The sequence below is a fragment of the Gallinula chloropus genome (assembly GCF_964237585.1).
Source record: "Gallinula chloropus genome assembly, chromosome: Z".
Lineage (NCBI taxonomy): Eukaryota > Metazoa > Chordata > Aves > Gruiformes > Rallidae > Gallinula > Gallinula chloropus.
In genome coordinates this window covers 41,078,932-41,098,338 of record NC_140089.1, presented here as the reverse complement: position 1 = coordinate 41,098,338, position 19,407 = coordinate 41,078,932, and the positions used below count along the sequence as shown (strand labels likewise).

The 19,407-nt window shown below is 42.0% G+C and overlaps 1 protein-coding gene across 2 annotated transcripts in view; it reads left to right on the top strand.

The window, feature by feature from the left end:
• Positions 1-13,660: 13,660 nt before the first annotated feature.
• The window catches only part of PRUNE2 (prune homolog 2 with BCH domain), a gene marked incomplete at its 5' end in the record, with an annotated part of 139,819 nt that continues 134,072 nt past the window's right edge, over positions 13,661-19,407 (top strand). For both annotated transcript variants that reach the window (XM_084278902.1, XM_084278901.1), the window contains one exon: positions 13,661-13,696. In XM_084278902.1, the coding sequence (XP_084135028.1) occupies positions 13,661-13,696 (36 nt within the window). The remainder of the gene's footprint in view (positions 13,697-19,407) is intronic.

The window sequence follows — 19,407 nt, the reverse complement described above, 5'->3', positions numbered from 1 at the left end:
AGGATAATGTCTGTCAGTCTTTTTTTTTTTACTATTGTTATCTATGAAACTATAAAGTAAGGCAAATTGAGGATTGTTAAGGTTGATTACTGGCAGTTAAATCAGAAACATGTCTGAATAACTTCAGTTTACAAAACCAACACCTGTTGCATGTAAATGAAAATATTTTTGTTGCATATTTAAAAATGAATCAAGATATGGAATAAGAAACAGATTTGGAGTTCTGAAAGCACTTAAAAGCCCTAGGCAGTTTATGTTTAATTGGCTCTCCAAGGTAGAAACTAATTCTATATATGCAGATCCCTTAACATATTATCCTTCATCCCTACTTTGGATTTATCCATCTGAAGGAGAGATAGAGGAGAAGTAAAAGTACAGTCTAGGCAGAAAAGTGGATAGGTCAGTTGCCCACCAAGCAAATAATTCCTGGGTATCTTGAGAATTTGCTATTAAAATCAATAGTGTACTCTTTGTTCTAGTCTATATCCTATTTGAAGCAAATAATGCTAATTCAGTAATTGCTCTTGAGAAAAAACAATTGCTGAGACTGTTGAAAAGTTTAACAGCCTCAGAGAAGCTCTGCCCTTCATAAAATTATTAATTTGACTAATAGTTGACTATTCAGATGACAAAAATTTGCCTTCCTATCGGCAGTTTCTGGACAGTAAGCCGTCAGGGGGCACGAAGGCGCAACTGTACGTGTTTAACTGCCTGAATGCTGTCTCCCAAGAATTGTGGGTCTAAGAATTTGCTTACTGAAGCTTTGGGCCATAAAACAAAATCCCATTTTTCTGCCTGTAATTACACAGTTCAAATATCTCTGCTTCTCAACCATTCCATACATTCTGGACAGATGTGAGGTGTTTAATAACTAAAGCAACTATACTGATATACAACTAGGTTAGCCAAAGGAGTATTCAACGGGGTAGCACAGGAATTACTTACTTACCCATAGCTATAGTCACAGTAAGAATAAAGGAGATATTATAAATAAAGTGTCATGCAAATATAAGCCCACAAACATGAGATAATAGAACACTGCTAACATCCGTAAGAATAACTGTAAATTTTGGGACCATATGAGAAGGATAAAGCCAATACCCAATGCCAAGTTTTGGGTTAATTCCAAGGAGAAGCATTGTGGCTGTCATGAGGCACTATGATATCTGTGATCTTAGGTGAAAAATGAGTATTTGTTTATTCCTGTGTTTGGTCTATAAAAAAGTGGTACTTGCTGGTCAGACAATTTCTAAGGTTCAAGAGGAACTGGAAGTCACTAAGAAGGAAGAAAACTTGACCTGGCTGACTCAGGTGGAGAATCTTCTTTCTTTAGTAGATGCCATCTTCTAGCTTTTATTAAAAAAAAACCCAAGAAAACATCATTGAGGAAGCACTGCCATTCAGAAGTAGATAAATCACCTTCAGTTCATAGAACAAAATTCTCCCCTGTTGAGGTGGGAAATGTAACATAAAAAAATATTTTGCCCTTTCTAAAGGTAAAAGGGTATCAGTGCAGAAGTGAATTGACTATAATATTCAGGGGGTCATGATATAAGTGTGTGTGTTTATTCTGCTTCTGTTTCTTATTCCAAATATTAATTAGATCTAACATCATATTCTTCAGTTAGTATACTCATCCCACACATTTCACTCTCGGTGGTTAAGCAACCTACAACAGTGTGATTTGCGAACAAGTCGGGTTTTTTATAAAGGATCAGTGTTGGTTCCCCTAGTAGCTTTTAAAGTGTGCTCTATTTTACCATTTTCTCCAGGCTGTAAGTCTTTCTCAAAAAAAAAAAAAATTGTTCACACTGAAGTGAATGGAACTGCTCACTGAGCAAGTAAATAGACTGAACCTGGCACTCAGAAAAGCCTGTTAAAGGCATAGCTTCCCTGAATATTAACATTATGATTGCAATTACCTCATGACTAAGAAGTCATTGTTTATACACAGTTTGCAGATGAGAAGGGCACAACCCTAGATCTTTTTCTCTAGTTTTGTTATATGAACAGAGAGTGAGGGTAAAGTGGAAGCCAAATATTGTTTTATTCCTTCCTAATCTTCATAACTCTATAACCTCTCTGTTTTTAACATCCATGAAAAAGGTTCCATGAAAAAGGTTCCCCACCACAGGTTTGCAGTGACTTGCAAAATAAATGCCACTCCTTTCTCCTGTAATATTCTGATAACCAATACATATATTTGACTGTAACTGAGTTTTGTGGTTTGGAAGGGAGATGGAGCATCATAAGGCCATCCTGGATTCTCTCCCTTTCTCCTGAAGTAAGTGAGCACCCGAACAGAGTGATTATCTAGCAGTCTCTTGGGAATAGACTGAATCCAGAGGAAAAGATCTGAGTGGGAGCATGCACACAGGAGTACGCACCAATGTTGCTGACAAAATGTATTCTGTCCATGGGAAAATACCACTAACTGCAACCCTGTTCACAGCTACAAATTCCCCCCATGCAAGTGGCCTGGACAACAGCTTGTATTTTTCTTGTGTTTTGGCATATGTAAAACATGAATCCTTTCAAACAAACAACAAATTAGATTAATTACCAAGGCATTAATGATCTTTGTCAACTGTGTCTTTTGCTTTTGGTTTGCTTCAGAAAAAGCAGAAATTAAAGCTGTGTTTCCTTAAAATGAAAGGAGCAGAAAATGCTGGTAATCCACATTAGACTGTAGTTGCTAAAGATCATTATTGGTTTGGAAAGGTAGGCTTCATCTGAGGAGAGCAGAACACTACCTTCTTACCTGTCATAGTGGTCTCTGCTTAACAATGTTTTAAAATTTCTAGTATTGACTTGATATACACTTTTTGCACTTCAGCAAAAAGTCAGTACTTCAGCAAAAAGTGCACAGATGTTGAATAAATTTGAAGGGTTTAAAAAAAATATATATTCTAAATGGGTGCTCCTAAAAGAAATTATCGAGCATTCATATTTGTTTCTAGATATTTTGTGTGGTATGTTTTATGACAGCCTTTATTCTATAGCTTGTGTTTATCTATTTCTGCTGCTGTGCTGCATTAACAGTACAGTAGGAGTTTCGTTTTGGTTCTCATGGGAGGACTTTATGATACCAAATCTCTGTTTGTAGATACTGACATTGGTGTTATTTCCTAAAGTAGCCCTGAATAAATAAAATGGTCTGTGGTATTTTGAAGTCTTTGTTTTTTCTTGTGGGTTATTTGCATTACAAGTGATAAAGAACTGTTTGTTTGTTTGTTTTTAATGTATTTTATTTATAATGATGTACCATTTTGAAGGCAGGAGCTTGGATAGATAATTTTTGACAAACCATCGCTCTTAGTCACTTCTCTTCTGCTGCAGCTCTTACCCTTAATACAACTTCATGCATCCAAAACCAGAGTGTTTGCCTCGCAGTGTGAAGATCCACATTTATTCTACTTTTTCCCCCCTTTGAGAATATTAGTGTCCTCAGTTGAAAGAAAAAGTCACTTCCAGAGCTGCACAGGGAAGCTTCCACAACAGCTGCCTGCTCTGTACTTGTACTGTGGGTAAGTAGGGGAGTTTGAATAAATATTGTAATTAGGAACATAATAGCACATTTTGATTGCTTTAATAAATAACGCCAACATGAATCTTTTCTTAGTGGTGACACTAATGATCATTAATGGCCAAGCCTGTTATCTTTACAGTATGAATTCTTAGCTGAAAAGTCTAAGTCTTGAATCTAAGGCATGCTATTACTGAAACAGAAAATAAATCCAGAATTTTGGCATTAACGTTATTAGTTTACAATAATCCTCAAAAAGAATTTTCCATGTATATATCTTGGAGAGAGGAATTAAAGGCAAAGCATTAATTTATCCTTATTAGATGACAGATTATCAGTTGAGAGGGTCATACAATGACTATGTCAACCATCAAAAGCCTCCAGACTTCCAGTTTTGACAACAGAAAGTCCTCCAAAAAATATACCTGTTCTTAGAAGACACTTGGTTGGACTTCTCTGTGCTGCTCATGGAGCTATTGGCTCTTTACAGTTGTTGTGGTTTTACCCCGTCTGAGAGCCGAGATCCACGCAGCTGCCTGCTCCTTAAAGGAAAAGAGCAGGGGGAGAAGAGGTGGGGTGAGTGTGTGTGTGTGTGTGGGGTGAGACAAGGGAAGGAAAAAGAAAGGGGCAAATAGCAACCCCAAAACCGAGAAACCAAAAGCCCATGGGTTGGGATAAGGATAGTTTAATAAATAGCAGAAAGATAAAATATCACAATGCTAACAGGACTTTAGAGCAAAAATATATGAAGCTGTTGATACACAATGCAGTTTCTCACCGAACCCACAGCTCAGGCCGTGCCACCCAGAGCCGTCCCGGAACCTGACCGTCCCCCAAAAACCGCGCGTCCTGGAGCTGCCCACTCCTCCTTCCCTCAGCCCCCCTTTATCCTGAGCATGATGTAATTTACATGGAATACTCTCTTTGGCCAGTTTGGGTCACCTCTCCTGGCTCCGTCCCTTCCTTTCTCATTAATAGAGAAATACGAAGAGCAGAAAAAGTCCTTGACTGCTTGACCACAACTAAAACCATCAGGGTGTTATCAGCACTGCTTCCATTTTAACTCTCAAACACAGAATTCCATCTGCTGCTACAAAAGAAGTTAACTCCATCCTGACCGAAACCAGGACAACAGTATACCTCTTCATGAACGTAAAAAGACATTTTGATCAATGCATAGTGAAAAATGCATTGATATCATTAAATACACAGCATTCTACAAATGAAGTCTTATTATCAAATAAAATAAGATTATCTTTGGATAATGTTTTACAGACACTTTATGAAAACATATGGAAAAATGTGCTTTCTTTGCCTCTTCCTTTGCCTCTTTGCCCCTGTACTTGGCATTGGTGAGGCCGCACCTCGAGTACTGTGTCCAGTTCTGCGCTTTTCACCATACGAAGGATATTGACGTCCTTGGACGAGTCCAGAGAAGGGCAACCAGGCTGGTGAAGGGACTGGAGGGCAAATCATATGAGGAGAGGCTGAGGGAGCTGGAGCTGTTTAGCTTGGAGAAGAGGAGGCTGAGGGGACACCTTATCACCACCTACAACTACCTGAAGGGAGGTTGTAGAGAGGTGGGCAATAGTCTCTTCAGCCAGGTGACAGGAGATAGGACAAGGGGAAATGGCACAAAGCTGCACCAGGGCAGGTTCAGATTAGATGTTAGAAAAACATTTCTCACTAAAAAAGTTGTCAGGGCCTGGAACAGGCTGCCCAGGGAGGGGGCTGAGTCACCATCCCTGGATGTGTTTAAAAGATGGGTAGATGAGGTACTCAGGGATATGGTTCAGCATAGGATAGGAATGGTTGGACTTGGTGATCGTAAAGGTCTTTTCCAACCTTGTAATTCTGTGATTCTGGCCTGTTCTTCATCAACAAAATCATCCAGTTGTGGAATCCTGGAATCACACTTGAAATGTTTTGTAGGAATAGGGATGTACAGCACACTGGTGGTGTTACAAGAAATGGATTGTGCTGTTTCTCAAGAGGCACCCGTAATACATAAAGTTCTGTAGAACCTGCGGAAGTTTTCTCACATCTTTGCCTGAACACGTTGCTGTCTTTCACTTCTCATGATACAGGGAGAATCAGACTCTCGTGAAGAAGCATCACCATCTCCAGGACTCCGCTATCATTTGTCAGCTTATCAGTCCATCAGTGATAGGGCTATAGGCTTTTTCTGGATGCCACCTCCAAGCAATTAGAAGAGAAGAAAGTCATGAGGAGTAGTCAGCATGGATTCACCAAGGGGAGATCATGCTCGACCAATCTCATAGCCTTCTATGATGTCATCACCAGCTGTGTAGATGGAGGGAGAGCAGTGGATGTCATCTACCTTGACTATAGCAAGGCTTTCGATACTGTCTCCCATGACATCCTGATAGCAAAGCTGAGAGAGCATGGGATAGATGAGTGGACAGTGAGGTGGGCTGAGAATTGGCTGTTGGACCGAGCTCAGAGGGTGGTGATCAGTGGAGTGGAGTCTGACTGGAGACCTGTGACTAGCAGTGTTCCCAGGGCTCTGTGTTGGGTCCAGTCCTGTTTAATATCTTCATTGATGACCTTAATGAGGGAATAGCATCCACCCTCAGCAAGTACCCGATGATACAAAGCTGGGAGGAGTGGCTGACACGCAGGAACACAGCGCTGCCATCCAGAGAGACCTGGACAGGCTGGAGAGCTGGGCAGGGAGAAACCAGACGAGGTTCAACAAAAGCAAGTGTAGAGTCTTGCACCTGGGAAGGAATAACCACTTGTATCAGTACAGGCTGGGGGATGGCCTGCTGGAGAAGAGCTCTGTGGAGAAGGACCTGGGGGTCCTGGTTGATGACAGGTTGGCCATGAGCCAGCAGTGTGGCCTGGTGGCTAAGAGAGCCAATGGGATCCTGGAGTGCATCAGGAGGAGTGTGGCCTGCAGGTCAAAGGAGGTGATCCTCCCCCTCTACTCTGCCCTGGTCAGGCCCCACCTGGAGTATTGTGTCCAGTTCTGGGCTCCATGGTATAAAAAAGAAAGGGATCTCCTGGAGAGAGTCCAGATGAGGGCTACAGAGGCCTGGAGCATCTCCCCTATGAGGAAAGGCTGAATGAGCTGGGACTGTTCAGCCTAGAGAAAAGAAGACTAAGGGGGGACCTAATTAAAGTCTATAATTATCTGAAGTATGGGATGCAGGGGGAATCAGCCAGCCCCTTTTCAGTGGTCTGTGGAGACAGGACAAGGGGCAATGGCTGCAAGTTGGAGCACAGGAAGTTCCACACCAACATGTGGAAGAACTTTTTCCCAGTGAGGGTGAGGGAGCCCTGGCACAGGCTGCCCAGGGAGGTGGTGGAGTCTCCCTCTCTGGAGATATTCAAGACCCATCTGGACGCCTATCTGTGCAATATGAGCTGAGGAGCTGCTTTGGCAGGGGGCTTGGACCCGATGATCTCTTGAGGTCCCTTCCAACCCCTACGATTCTGTGATTCTGTTAATGGCCTCTCTTGGTGCCACCGCAAACTGATACGACCCGCTGATGTAAACGGGCCAGTCTTCAGATGATCTGTTGAGAACATCTGCTTTGCCCACATGGAAGATTTTAGTAACTTTTGCAAACATTAGACTGCAGGTTTCACTCATTTTTCTAACAGCTGATAAACTGTATGGAGTTTCACTTTCCTAGCTTTGTTTGGTCTATACTTTGTGTTGACGTTGTGTACCTAGAATAAGAGAGTTGTCTAACCACGGACAGTTGCTTATTTTGGTACTTATTCTCACGCTGCACACAGAGTAACCACAATGCAGGACAGCTGGGGGTAAGTGTTCCAGAATACCTGCCTGTAAAATATGGTGCACATAAGCCATTTCTGAGGTATATGGAGTCAGCAAGCTTCACTCAGGAAGGGCAGTGTGTTGCAAGCTCTATGCTCTTCCAGCACAATCTTTTTTTGTTCAAAACAAGATTACATGTGCATGGATTCACCTCACTTGCGTCTTCAGACCACTATGGCTTTTGTAATTCTACTGCTGTATTTATATGCTTCATTAAATGAACTAAATTTAATTTTAGAAAAGAAAAATAAGAACTCTAAGGTAATTCCCCCCCCCCCCCAAATATCTTTCTCCCTTTAAAACTTGTGAATTTCAATTATGGAATGTCCTTTATTGTATTTTAGTAATAATACAGAATATTTTTAATGGTATTTGGGACCTTCACTGTAAATATTCCTCTACTTCCAGAAAAAGAAACTCTTCACCTTCCTCACATCTTTGCATAAGCCTTAATTTTAGCCGCTGCATAGCTACTAAACGTTCAGTATTGTCCTCAGGGCAAAGCTCCTATGAATTTGTATGCGTGAATTTCAAAGTTCAATGTATGAATTATACTGGCTTTATATTATTAATTTTAATAAAGTAATTGTAGTGAGCTGTGATACTTGTCTGTGTAATGAGAAGACTTGGCTAAAAATTATAATACGATAGTCTACTAATTAAGTAGTTTCTAACTCAAAAAATATTTTTAGCTCTTCTATGACAAACAGTTGCATACTTTGGTCAGCTTGCAGAATGAGAAGTAACCCCTATTACTCTTTAAATTTAAAATGGTAACCAGCACACTATTCAGCGTAATATCTTTCAGAGTTAGGTTGATTGTCACACTGCCAATATTCTGTTAACATTTTACTCCCTAATTTGAAACTCGGAGAACATTTTTATTTCCTTTTTATCTGTATGCAAAGCAACATTAGTAAGAAGGTTCCCCTATGTACTTTTGTTAAACAACGCAAACATCAATAATAATAAACTTACTATTATGCAATTGTTTAATCACAATCTAGAAAGCAGCAGATGCTTTATGTACTGTTTAATTTCCTTATAGTTAACTTGGAAATACCTTGCGCTCGCTGCAGCATAAAACCTTATTGTCAAAGGCATGAGACTGGATGCTGCTGAGAAAGGAAATCTGTCTTCAAGGACTTTGACCTGTGTGCACGGGAAGCAAACAGCGTTAATGATTTAAATCAAATGGCTTAAGCCTTTCCCCCCTATTCTGACACGGATTACCGACCCTCAGAAACATACTTTCTGCCTCGTTTAAACGGCACTAGTGAACAGCAGTGCAATGGGAACAGATTTCCTCCAATTAGCATCTGCTTGAGGTGGACAGGAGGTTTGGTAACAGCTTTAACCTGCAAAGCGGAGCTCATCTATGAGAGTTACTTCTTTGACCTGGGACTAGTTTAATACAAGTAGCCTGCATTCAGGCTGTGCAAATGGAATAAAATCCTCTGTCTCTTAGTAGATTGTTTGAACAGTTAGGGATGTATTCTCTTGGGGCATCTAATTTGCTTGTGTTCTCAGCATAAGCAGCATAAGAAAGTGGCAGGAGCACAGTAGGTTGGTTTCTGTGATAACCTACCTTAATGCTCAATTGTATTGAAATTTGATGAACAACCTGGGAACTTGGTTTCCATGGACTCAGAGCTAATGGGAAATGAGTCTGGATTCTGGATTCTCACAGTATTTCATGGGATTTTTGGTACAGTTGGAGCTTGGGAGGGGACTAAACCTGCACTTCTATTGTCTGTGCCCGTCAGCTTGTACTTTCCCACAAAGAAAACCATTAAATCAGCCATTGTTTGGGATACCTCCAAGTACTTCTGGTGTTGATTCAGTGGTGCTTTTTGGCTTTGAATTAGTAGCTAGTCTTGGCTCAAAAAACGTGCACTCTGGTATCTTTCTCCGTTTTGCATGAAGGAGCAGAACACACAAGTACTGTAACACAAGAATTATATGCTATTCACAGCTAAAACAAGGTTAAAACCTAAAATTAGGGTTTTGGAAACTCAACAGATACTTGTATCAGATCTTTAGGAGTCATCTCCTAGCTACACATGACTTTTCCTTTCTCTACCCCTCAGAAAAAGGAACAGCAATTTCATTTTTAACATACCTAATATTTTATAAGAGTTATTATAAAGTTTTCACCTTGAAATTTATGGTTGGGAATGAACTAATCAAATAAACAACAGTGAATAGTTGGACAACATAATTTCTTATTAGTACCTGTTTTACACTGGGCAAGCCAGAGGTTCAGCAGGGATGCTGAGTTAACTGACTCCATTTTCATGACCACCTTCTCTAAAGAAAGATAGGAGGCATTCACAATTTAGAGGGTTTACAAATTATTGATGCACAGCATTCACGTTTGGAGGAGAAGAGGCTTCTGATATTTGGAATGTTTTGTTCTGTCCGTCTTTCTGACCAGAAGGGCAACTAGGCTGGTGAAGAGGCTGAAGGGCAAATCATAAGAGGAGAGGCTGAGGGAGCTGGGGCTGTTTAGCTTGGAGAAGACGAGGTTGAGGGGAGACCTTATCACCACCTACAACTACCTGAAGGGAGGTTGTAGAGAGGTGGGAGGCGGTCTCTTCAGCCAGGTGATAGGACAAGGGGAAATGGAACAAATCTGCAGGTTTAGATTAGATGTCAGGATAAATTCTCCACTGAAAGAGTTGTGAGGGCCTGGAACAGGCTGCCCAGGGAGATGGCTGAGTCACTATACCTGGATGTGTTTAAAAGATGGGTAGATGTGGTACTTAGGGATATGGTTTAGTATAGGACAGGAATGGTTGGACTTGATCTTAAAGATCTTTTCCAACCTTGTGATTCTGTGATTCTGTGACCAGTGTAATTGAAACATGTAAAACTGAGAAGTGTAGGGAACACAGAAAAGCATTGCTCCCCACAGGAACTGAAGCTGTTTGACACAGAAGACTGGATAACTGGTGCCTCTAAGTACCTGTCCTGTTGGCAACACCTGTTAAAAAAAAAAAAAAAAAAGTATTAGCTTTCATAGCTTTCATGAGCATTTATGGAAATCACATGGAGACAAGGTAAATAAGAAGTCCTGAGTGCCAGTGTCCATCTGCTGCTGCTACGTGCAGTTTTGGTCTTCCTGGTTTCTTGGGTGGCTGTTGAGAATTATTCTTTCAGTAATTTGTGAATTCACTTTTTTCCTTAAAAATTCTGTAATAAAATCCTCTTGCAATAGTTAACAGCTATGTACTGTTTTGTTGTGGGGTTTGTTGGGGATTTTTTTCTTATTCTTTTAAAATGATTATGTAATATTTTTGATTCCATGGGGAAGAAACCATGGTGGTTTAGTAACTCTTGCAGAGGGAACCTCCACCTTATTTATAGCAAAAAAGATTTTTAATATGCTGTTGAAGTGTTCTTATGATAGAAATGTTAAACCACTGGATAGCTGTGTCATGACAGCTCGTCAAGTTCCTTGTTACATTGTCAAGATGAGCTCCAGGGTTCAGCCCTGAGTTTTTCTGAGAAGTGGGTAACCCCTGGTTTTGCTTTTCCATGATATGTAATAAAACGAATCTCAACTGAATGCCTGGAAAATAAATGAAGTGGATAGGAACCACTGCAACGCTGGACGATGGCAAAAGTCTGTGCTTTGTGGTAACACCTGGTATGTACAAAGATACAACGTTTTACTAGCATACTTTGTATGTGATGCAAATTACTTGTACCGGGATGGTCACAGTGAAGATGAGAGTGCAGTTTTAGAAGATCCCATAGTGTACCACATTAATTTCCTGCATTAGCTACTGTTTTTTTAGGACATGGGAAAATCATAGAATCATAGAATCGTAGGGGTTGGAAGGGACCTCAAGAGGTCATTGGGTCCAACCCCCCTGCCAAAGCAGCTCCCTAGGACATATCACTCAGATAGGCGTCCAGACGGGTCTTGAATATCTCCAGAGAAGGAGACTCCACCACCTCCCTGGGCGGCCTGTGCCAGGGCTCTGTCACCCTCACTGGGAAAAAGTTCTTCCTCTTGTTGGTGTGGAACTTCCTGTGCTCCAACTTGCAGCCATTGCCCCTTGTCCTATCCCCACAGACACTGAAAAGGGGCTGGCTTATCCCCCCTGCATCCCCTGCTTAAGATAATTATAGACTTTAATCAGGTCCCCCCTTAGTCTTCTCTTCTCAAGGCTGAAGAGTCCCAGCTCACTCAGCCTTTCCTCATAGGGCAGATGTTCCACGCCCCTAATCATCTTCGTGGCCCTTCTTTGGACTCTCTTCAGGAGATCCCTGTCCTTTTTAAACCAAGGAGCCCAAATGACACAGCAAAATCATGATAAATTCCTGTATGCTTTGGTAATGGTTGAAGTGAAAAAGATCGACTTATGCTTAGCCAGGTGAACAGAGAAACAAGCACTTCCGAACCATTCATTACTCTCTCTCTCTCTCTCAGAATTTGTGTTTACATTTTCAGAACCACAAAAACACACAGAGCAGAACTCATTGTTCCCAGGCTAAACCTTATCAGCATGATGAGAGGTATTGCAAACATGTGTATGAACAAGCAAAAATTCAGCACTGCTCAACAAGTCTAGTTTTTTAATAATTAAATTCTTTGCAAGGAGATACAGAGTAAATTCTCACTTTGGGACACGTACGTGCTTCCCACTGATTTCATAAGGTGTTATGTTACATGCATCAAGGGAAGAACACCCCTTTAGGAAGAGCTGCTGGATGACTTTACTCCATTTTGTGCAAGATCATATTGATTTCTTACTTGGCAAAACATTTCCAGTAGACTTTAACTCTGCATCTCAAATTGCACAGTAATTCCTGTATTGCTATACTTCAGCATCAGGTTTGCGAATATGTTGTGAAGAACTTGTGATCTTCCAAGAGACCCATGTTTGGGTTTTGTTTTTTTTTTTTTAATAAAGGGAAAATACAATTTCAGATAGAGTTCTGAAACACATCCACGTTTCACAAGAAGAAATGTTCCAGTTAATGTAGCAAAATTCAATTTTTTATGTAGAACGACATCATTTACAATACTTTGCTTCATGTAATTTGCTTCAGTCCACTAAGATATTTTAATGAAGATTTACCTTCCAGTTTTAAATGGTTATGATAGAGTTTTTTTTTTTCTGTTCCCCAGAACACTTTGGAACAGGAACATATGACTAGGCAGACAGAGCAGATTGATCATGACAGGCAACTCAGTAATAGGATCTGCAAGATATCACGAAAGAATTAACAAATCAAATGGGAGTGAATTACACTCGTAAGAAAAAGTTTGTTAATAAGGAAGCGAGAGCTTTTAGCTGTTACAGTAATATCTTCAATGAGCTGTAAAATAATACACAGGAGAAAAAAATCCCAGATCTCATAGCACTGAATTTATTAATAATTAGCCATCTCTAACTCCTCAGTGAGGGACAACTTGATTGGAATAATAAATCTGTACGATCTAGGTTAGTTATTTATAGCGGGGTAAGGAAACACACAGGTGAATACTAGTGGTGTGAGAGCTTTGGGGAAGTGACAAATCTGGGGTTTGTTTTTTTTTCCTCCCCCTGGTCTACTTACTCTACAGTCATCGTGTGACCTTCCTGTGACTTCTACAGCCCTGGGCAGGGACCCCAGGTCTTTGACATTGCGCTTTGTTTCTCTCTGAAGTGGGTGCTTTGCTGGGAGGCTCCTTTGCGAGTTGAGTAGGTACGGAACGTGACTGCGGGCACCACAGCTGGAAAGGATCCCGTGCCTGAAGTTTGAGGAAGGGGTTTCTGGAGCCTGGACTGTGTCTGCCAAGTTGGCTCCAGGGCTCGTGAGGCAACGGTCACTGCCGCTGGTCCCAACGCCCTCAGGCTTTGCCTGGTTGAGCTTTGCCGTCGGTTGAACGGAAAGCTGAGCCGTCCCTGCCCGCAGCACCCATCAGTTCGCACCTGTTGCTTTGAGACCCCGAGATGGGTTTTAGGAGTCCCCTTGTTTCGCTCATACATTATTGACGCGGGGCAAATGAACGCTGTTACCGGTTTGACAGGCTGCGCAGAGCAGGCGGAAGCGTGATCCCGCTGCGCGGGTGGGGGTGCCCACCCCACGCGCCCCTCCGCGGGGCTCCGCGCCGGCCCTTGCGGCACGGTCTGACGTCACCGCCCGCGGCGGCGGGCGGGGCGGGGCGGGGCAGGGCAGGCGGCGGGGCCGCGCTCCGGAGCGGGCAGCGCGGAGACAGCGCGGGAGCGCGGTGCGGCGGGGTGCGGCGGTGCTGCCTGTCCGCCCGCCCGCCCTCCTGCCTGCCTGGCCTGCCTGCCTTGCCTGCGGGCCGGCCGGCCGGCGCCATGGAGGAGTTCCTGCAACGCGCCCAGTCCAAGCTGGTGAGTCACGGCGGGGCGCCGCGGGGGGCGGCGGGCGCAAAACTTCGCCCGACTTGCCGGTGGTCGCAGTCATCGGCCTCTCTCCCCGCACCCCCGGCTGCAGCACCCGCGGGTGCTCCCGAAAACTTCCCGGAGCATCTCAGCAGCGCTCCGGTCCTCCTGGTTGCTCAGCAGGGTGGGCAGTGGGCAGAGGATGGGGCTTGTGACCTTTTGCGCCGGCTGGGGTGTGTTTTGGGGGTGCGTTTACTTCCCGCACCTTAGCTGTTGCCCTTCTAGTTATTGCTGAATAATGCTGGGCTTTACGAGTGCACGAACCTGTCTTTGACAGGCGTGTGGCGATGGCAGCGTGCCATGTGGGAATTATTTGTGCATTTGTAGAGTCTTCGGGTGCATCAAGTTGCATAGCTGAATGGGGGGGAATTTACATCAGGAGTCACCGAAAACACGTGATTTCTGTGGCCTGAGTGTCACTAGGAGTAGAGGGTAAGTTTGGATAAGCAGGACTTAAAATAACTGAGAAATATGTAGAGGCGATCGAGGACCAGTCCCATAATTGCATTTGCCTGCCATAGGTAGTTAATAGTGTCGGGAATCACGAGATGTATAGGTCTTGTTCTCCAACGACTCTGTCTGTAAGGGTTGTGCTGAAACTGCAGTGCATTTATTTTGTTTACAGTGGCTGATAATCTGGTCTCGAATAGTATGTGCTTTTCCCCCCATAGATGCAGTGCAAAAGTAGGATGGTTTTTTAAGACTGATTTTAGGCCAGCTTGTTTCCAATCCCAAGGGTCAATTTTCTGTGCAAAACTTGGGGTTTTACAGTTGTTACCTTTCATGGGCAGCCTGTGCTCCTGCTAGCTTTCCTGGCTCTAAGAAGTCTGTTCAATTATAGTAAAAAAATCCCATGGCTGGTAGTTTTGCCCTGCATTTGTGGCACTTGGGATCTGTGTGCCTGCAGGGTCCCATTCCCATCCTCCTGTAGATAACTAAATGTAAACTTCATTGTTGGTGATGAGAATAGCATGGCCTTCCCAGTTTCATAGACCTGTTAGGAATCTTCGGAGAGTGAGCGATCGTAAACCCAAGATTGTCTTTCTCCATGGCCATCATTCCCTATATGTAGTAATTTGTGAAGGATGGTTTGTTGTGTCATCTTTTCTTGTCATGTGTATGTTGGAAATCAGATAATAAAGGCATTTTTTTGAAGACTAGCGAAATAGAATCACTTGGCTGGCAAATGTTAGGGGGGGAAAACATGAGGTGTGTCACCTTGGTCACAAGCCAGTTAGGTTGTTTTTTAGGATTCTGTAAAGTATTTCCTTGGTGTTTCATGTCTAAACTTTGGTAGCCCTGTTAAAAGATAGGTCCTAGCGCAGTTACAAATACCTAAAACATTTTCACATCAGCATTGCAACATTTGAACTGGAAATTTGGTTTTGACAAGTTTTCTGCTCAAGCACATCAAAAGTGGCCTTACATAATAGACAGTAACTGTGTTAGGATTGTGGTCCCCTATGCACCGTAAGTAAATGGCAAATGGTAAGAACAAGTTGATTTTACTACCAAAAGAAAATACTGCATTAATCTTTTTGAATAGGTATTAATAATCAGAAGGGAGTTGTCTCAAAACCTGTAAATCTGAAGAGGCCCATGGACAACAAGTAATAGAGTTTCTTTAGATGAAACAGGGGGCACAGCAACTGAACAGTAGCCCTTTTTATTCCTGACATATGGGTATTCAAAAGGAATGCAGACTTCTCTTTGTACCTTCTGAACCATGGGTGAAAACCCCATTTTGGAGAAGGTCTCCTCTGCAGGAGGAGACCTTCCTGAGGGAAGACTCCCCTTCTGCAGGGGAGCGTCTTCCTGAGTGTGATGTTTCATTGTATGGTCATGCCAGTTCGCAGGGCTGGGGAAGAAGCATCTAAGCACTGGCATGTTCAGTTCAGGACAGATTCATAAATGTTACAGGTTGCCTTCAATTCTGCTTTTTATTTTGTACCACAGTAGTCTGGAAAAGGCAATGTGTGCTGCACTGCAGACAATGTGTTTTCCTTCGGGCTTGGTCAAGCCTTTTGTGGGGAATCTCTCTCTGGTGATACATGGCAGCCGTAGCGTGAGTTGAGGGCGAACAGAGGGCTGTGTTGGTTTGTCACTAGTGTAAGGTAAAGCTGCCTCAGTGACTTGCCAAATCTGCTGTGCTGCTGCAGCCCTGTCTGTGGAAGACACTAAAGCCCCATCATTTGTATCTCAGAGGCCTGATGATGCCAGTCTTGCAGTGCTGGTATTTCACACCAGAGGTAATCTTATTAGGTCAAAGTGATTACAGTACACTGACTACACGAGTACTACTCAGGCATCAGTAAAGGAAAAATATTTCTTTACTCATGAACAATAGCTCCAGAAGAACGATTGCTCCAGACTGTGCAGGAGAACCTATTACTGCAAGTGCTTCATCATTCATTTGGGTCTGGCTTCAGCCACAACATTAATCAAGGCTGTTTTTCCACATGGAGTGAATTCTAGCCTGGGAGTATACCACACACAAAGAGCTTGCATATTTTTTAGTTTTCTAAGGCTTTTGTATCGTGTGTCTTCATTGATTGTTAGACAGGAAAGATCTCTGTGTGTTATCTATTAATAATAAAGCCTCCATGAGGCTGTTCTTTCTTTAAAAGCAAGGAGTCTTGCTTTTGTGACTTGTCATGTAGTCCTAGAACATTGTTGGTAATTTTCAGTACCAATTTTTAAAATGGTTTTATAAAAACCTGTGTAAAACCAAGGGCGGGGGGATGGTGGTGGTTATTGCAGAATATCAGAGATGATGTACTGACATTTTTGAGCATTTACAGTTTAGTCCTGTGGGTTTTTCTCCATTTTTTTTAAAGTCTAGCTATAATGTGAGAATGAGTGAGACTAGACGAGACCAAAGGTCCTTCTAAACCGGTGTTCTGTCTTGGCTGAGCGAGGATTATGAAGTGGTAGAATATATAGTTTTGGTGATCAGATGCTGAAAGCTTAGATCAAAATGTATAGCTGAACTACTGTGTTAACCACAGCTACAGCCATCTTCCATACTTCTGGCTACATTTTGAATTTGTTGATTTATTTTTTTTTTTAAATCAATTTATGCTTTGGCTTCCACAAAATCCCCAAGACAGTTGAGTTTTACAATTTTATCATGTGCTCTGTGTGAGTGGGGCAATATCCCAGTTTGTTTGCTTTAAACCATCTGTCTGACAATTTTAATGGGAGTTCCATGCTTATGCCTTGAATGAGTATTTCATGTTCCCTTTTTCTGTGGTGATTAGTTAAGTATTACCATATCCCCCTTCTTTTCTCCCTGACATTTCCAAGCTAAGGTTTATATTGCCCCTTCTTACATGAACAGGGTTCTGTCACTCTGTTCATCCTTGGGGCCTCTCTCTGAAGATTTTGTAGTTTTATTAACCCCTTGAAGGTTGTGGACTCCAGAACTGCCCTTTATATTTAAGGCAGGAATGCATAAAAGACAGACAGTAGCATAACATCATCTTAGGGGTTTTTTTTTCCATTTTCCTAAGAGTGTTTGATATTTTACTTACTTTAAAACGAACGCACAGTGGTTTTTTCTCCTTAGTAATACCCATTTAAAAACCCATCTGACTGTGTATGTTTCCTAAATATAGTTAAAAATGGAGTTGAGTTTGCTTCCTCACATTTTCTCTAGTCTGCACTTCTCAGCCTTCATTTCTGTTTACTATTTTATAACCTAGTCCCTCTGTCATAAGTCCTTTCTGCAGCTCTTGTAGGCAGTCTTAAATTCGGCTGTCCTGAATAATCTGGTGTTGCCTGCACTTTAATCACGTCGTTATTCGCCTGTCTGTCCTACTGGAAGTAATATTATTTATTATTTATGGGGATGTGAAGAACAGCACATACTCCAGCATGTATCCTTGTGGAGAATCCTTCACAGGTATTTTTCCTCCATTGTGAAATGAAGGACCATTTGTTCCTGTCCTTTATTTCATAACTTTTAGACTTTTAGTTTGTTCTTATGCCTCGAGAGGATTACACCCTTTTTTTTGGTGGTTTAGTTTCTTTAACAGCTTCTAGGAAACTTTTCAATATTCCTGGAGACCAAGGCACAATGCATTGACTAGCTTTTCTTCATGCATGTTGAATCCTTCAAAGAAATTTAAAGGATTTTGCACAAAAATGTGATACTTAACAAAACCTTGCTGTCTTCCCCCCAGTATATTATGTTATCAGTATGTTTGGTGGCAATTCAGTCTCCCTCTCTCTGGAATCTTTTCAGGCATAGCTCTCCATCGGGAGAAGAGTGACTGATCAGTCAATACATCATTTTGTATAATTTGATTAGAAAAATAAAGAACAAATTAAGAATTCAGTGGTGTAATTTCAAAAAGATTATCAGAATGTTTATCAAAATGTTAAAGGCAATTAAATAGAAAAGTAAAAATTCAGAAATTATTTCTAATAATTGCCTGGTGAACTACTGTGTGCTGCATGGAGTAGTTAGGTTTGGTACTCTCATGTGCTTCAGACTGTTTGCAGTGAAGCTGAATGACTGTGAGAAATTAAATCAAGAGAGTCTGTCAAGAAAGAATGTGTAAGAATTGAACAAAAAAATAAATTAAAGAATTGACAGAATTGACCCTGAGAGAAGCTGAGGCAGTGGCTGCCAGCCAGTACTTTTTTCTCTGGCCTTTGGTCTATGCTTAATGGAAGGCCTAATGCTTCATATGCTGGCTTCAGGGAAGTCACAGAGGACAGGATGAGCCTTGGAAAGGGCTTAATGCGCAGATGATATTGAGATATCCACATACTGTAGCAAACGGCTTCAAACCAGCATTTGAAAGATGGTCCTCCCTCTGCAGAGAATAGCAGATTAGCTGGACAAATAATCTTTCTAAATGCTGTGTCATCTTCAGCGGTTAACAGTATTTGGGGAAAAAAAGCCAAAAGCCTCTGAAACATCAAGTTCCTTTAATTACTTGCTGCCATATGAAAAGAGACTGCAATGCTAGACCAGAGTTACAGCAGGCAGAATAATACACTGGGCAAATGGGGAATTATGCCTCCAGACAGAAGTGCCCAGAGAAAAACTGGACCTCTGGATGTTTTCCAAAGTGAGAGTCAGGCCCGTGACCAGGGAGATGCCTTTGAGAACAATATAAAAACTAAAAAGCTTCCAAGGCATTGCTTTGATAGGTATGAAAAATGGCTGTTGCGCTTCTTTCTGAGGCAGAGAAGTTCAAAGAACGGTTAGTGATGATGGCATGACTTCAGCAGATTTATGTGACCACAGTTAAGAAACAAGCTGAGTCACATGCGTGTTTATTCATATTGCCTTTTATTTGCCTACCTGGAGTTTTATAATCAATGGTAGGCAGGGGTTCCTTTGAAAATAATGCTTGATTTCGTTGGAATGAAGTGGTGGCTGTCTTGGAAGGGAAAGGCATTGCAAAAGTGAAGCAGAAGTTATTTTCCCAGAAGTTGATGAACTTACCCAAGCAGAGGGGGTAAAAAAAAGCTTTCAAGCCTTAAAACAAGGAATCAAGTCTTATTGTCTCATGTATCTTTTTTGCATTAATCCACTAGCACACAAGGGACTCGACTCCATTTAGCAGGGCACTTACAGTATTTGCAGAATTAAGAGTTTGAATAATGATATTGACTTCAGTTGGGAAACTCACATGTATATGTTG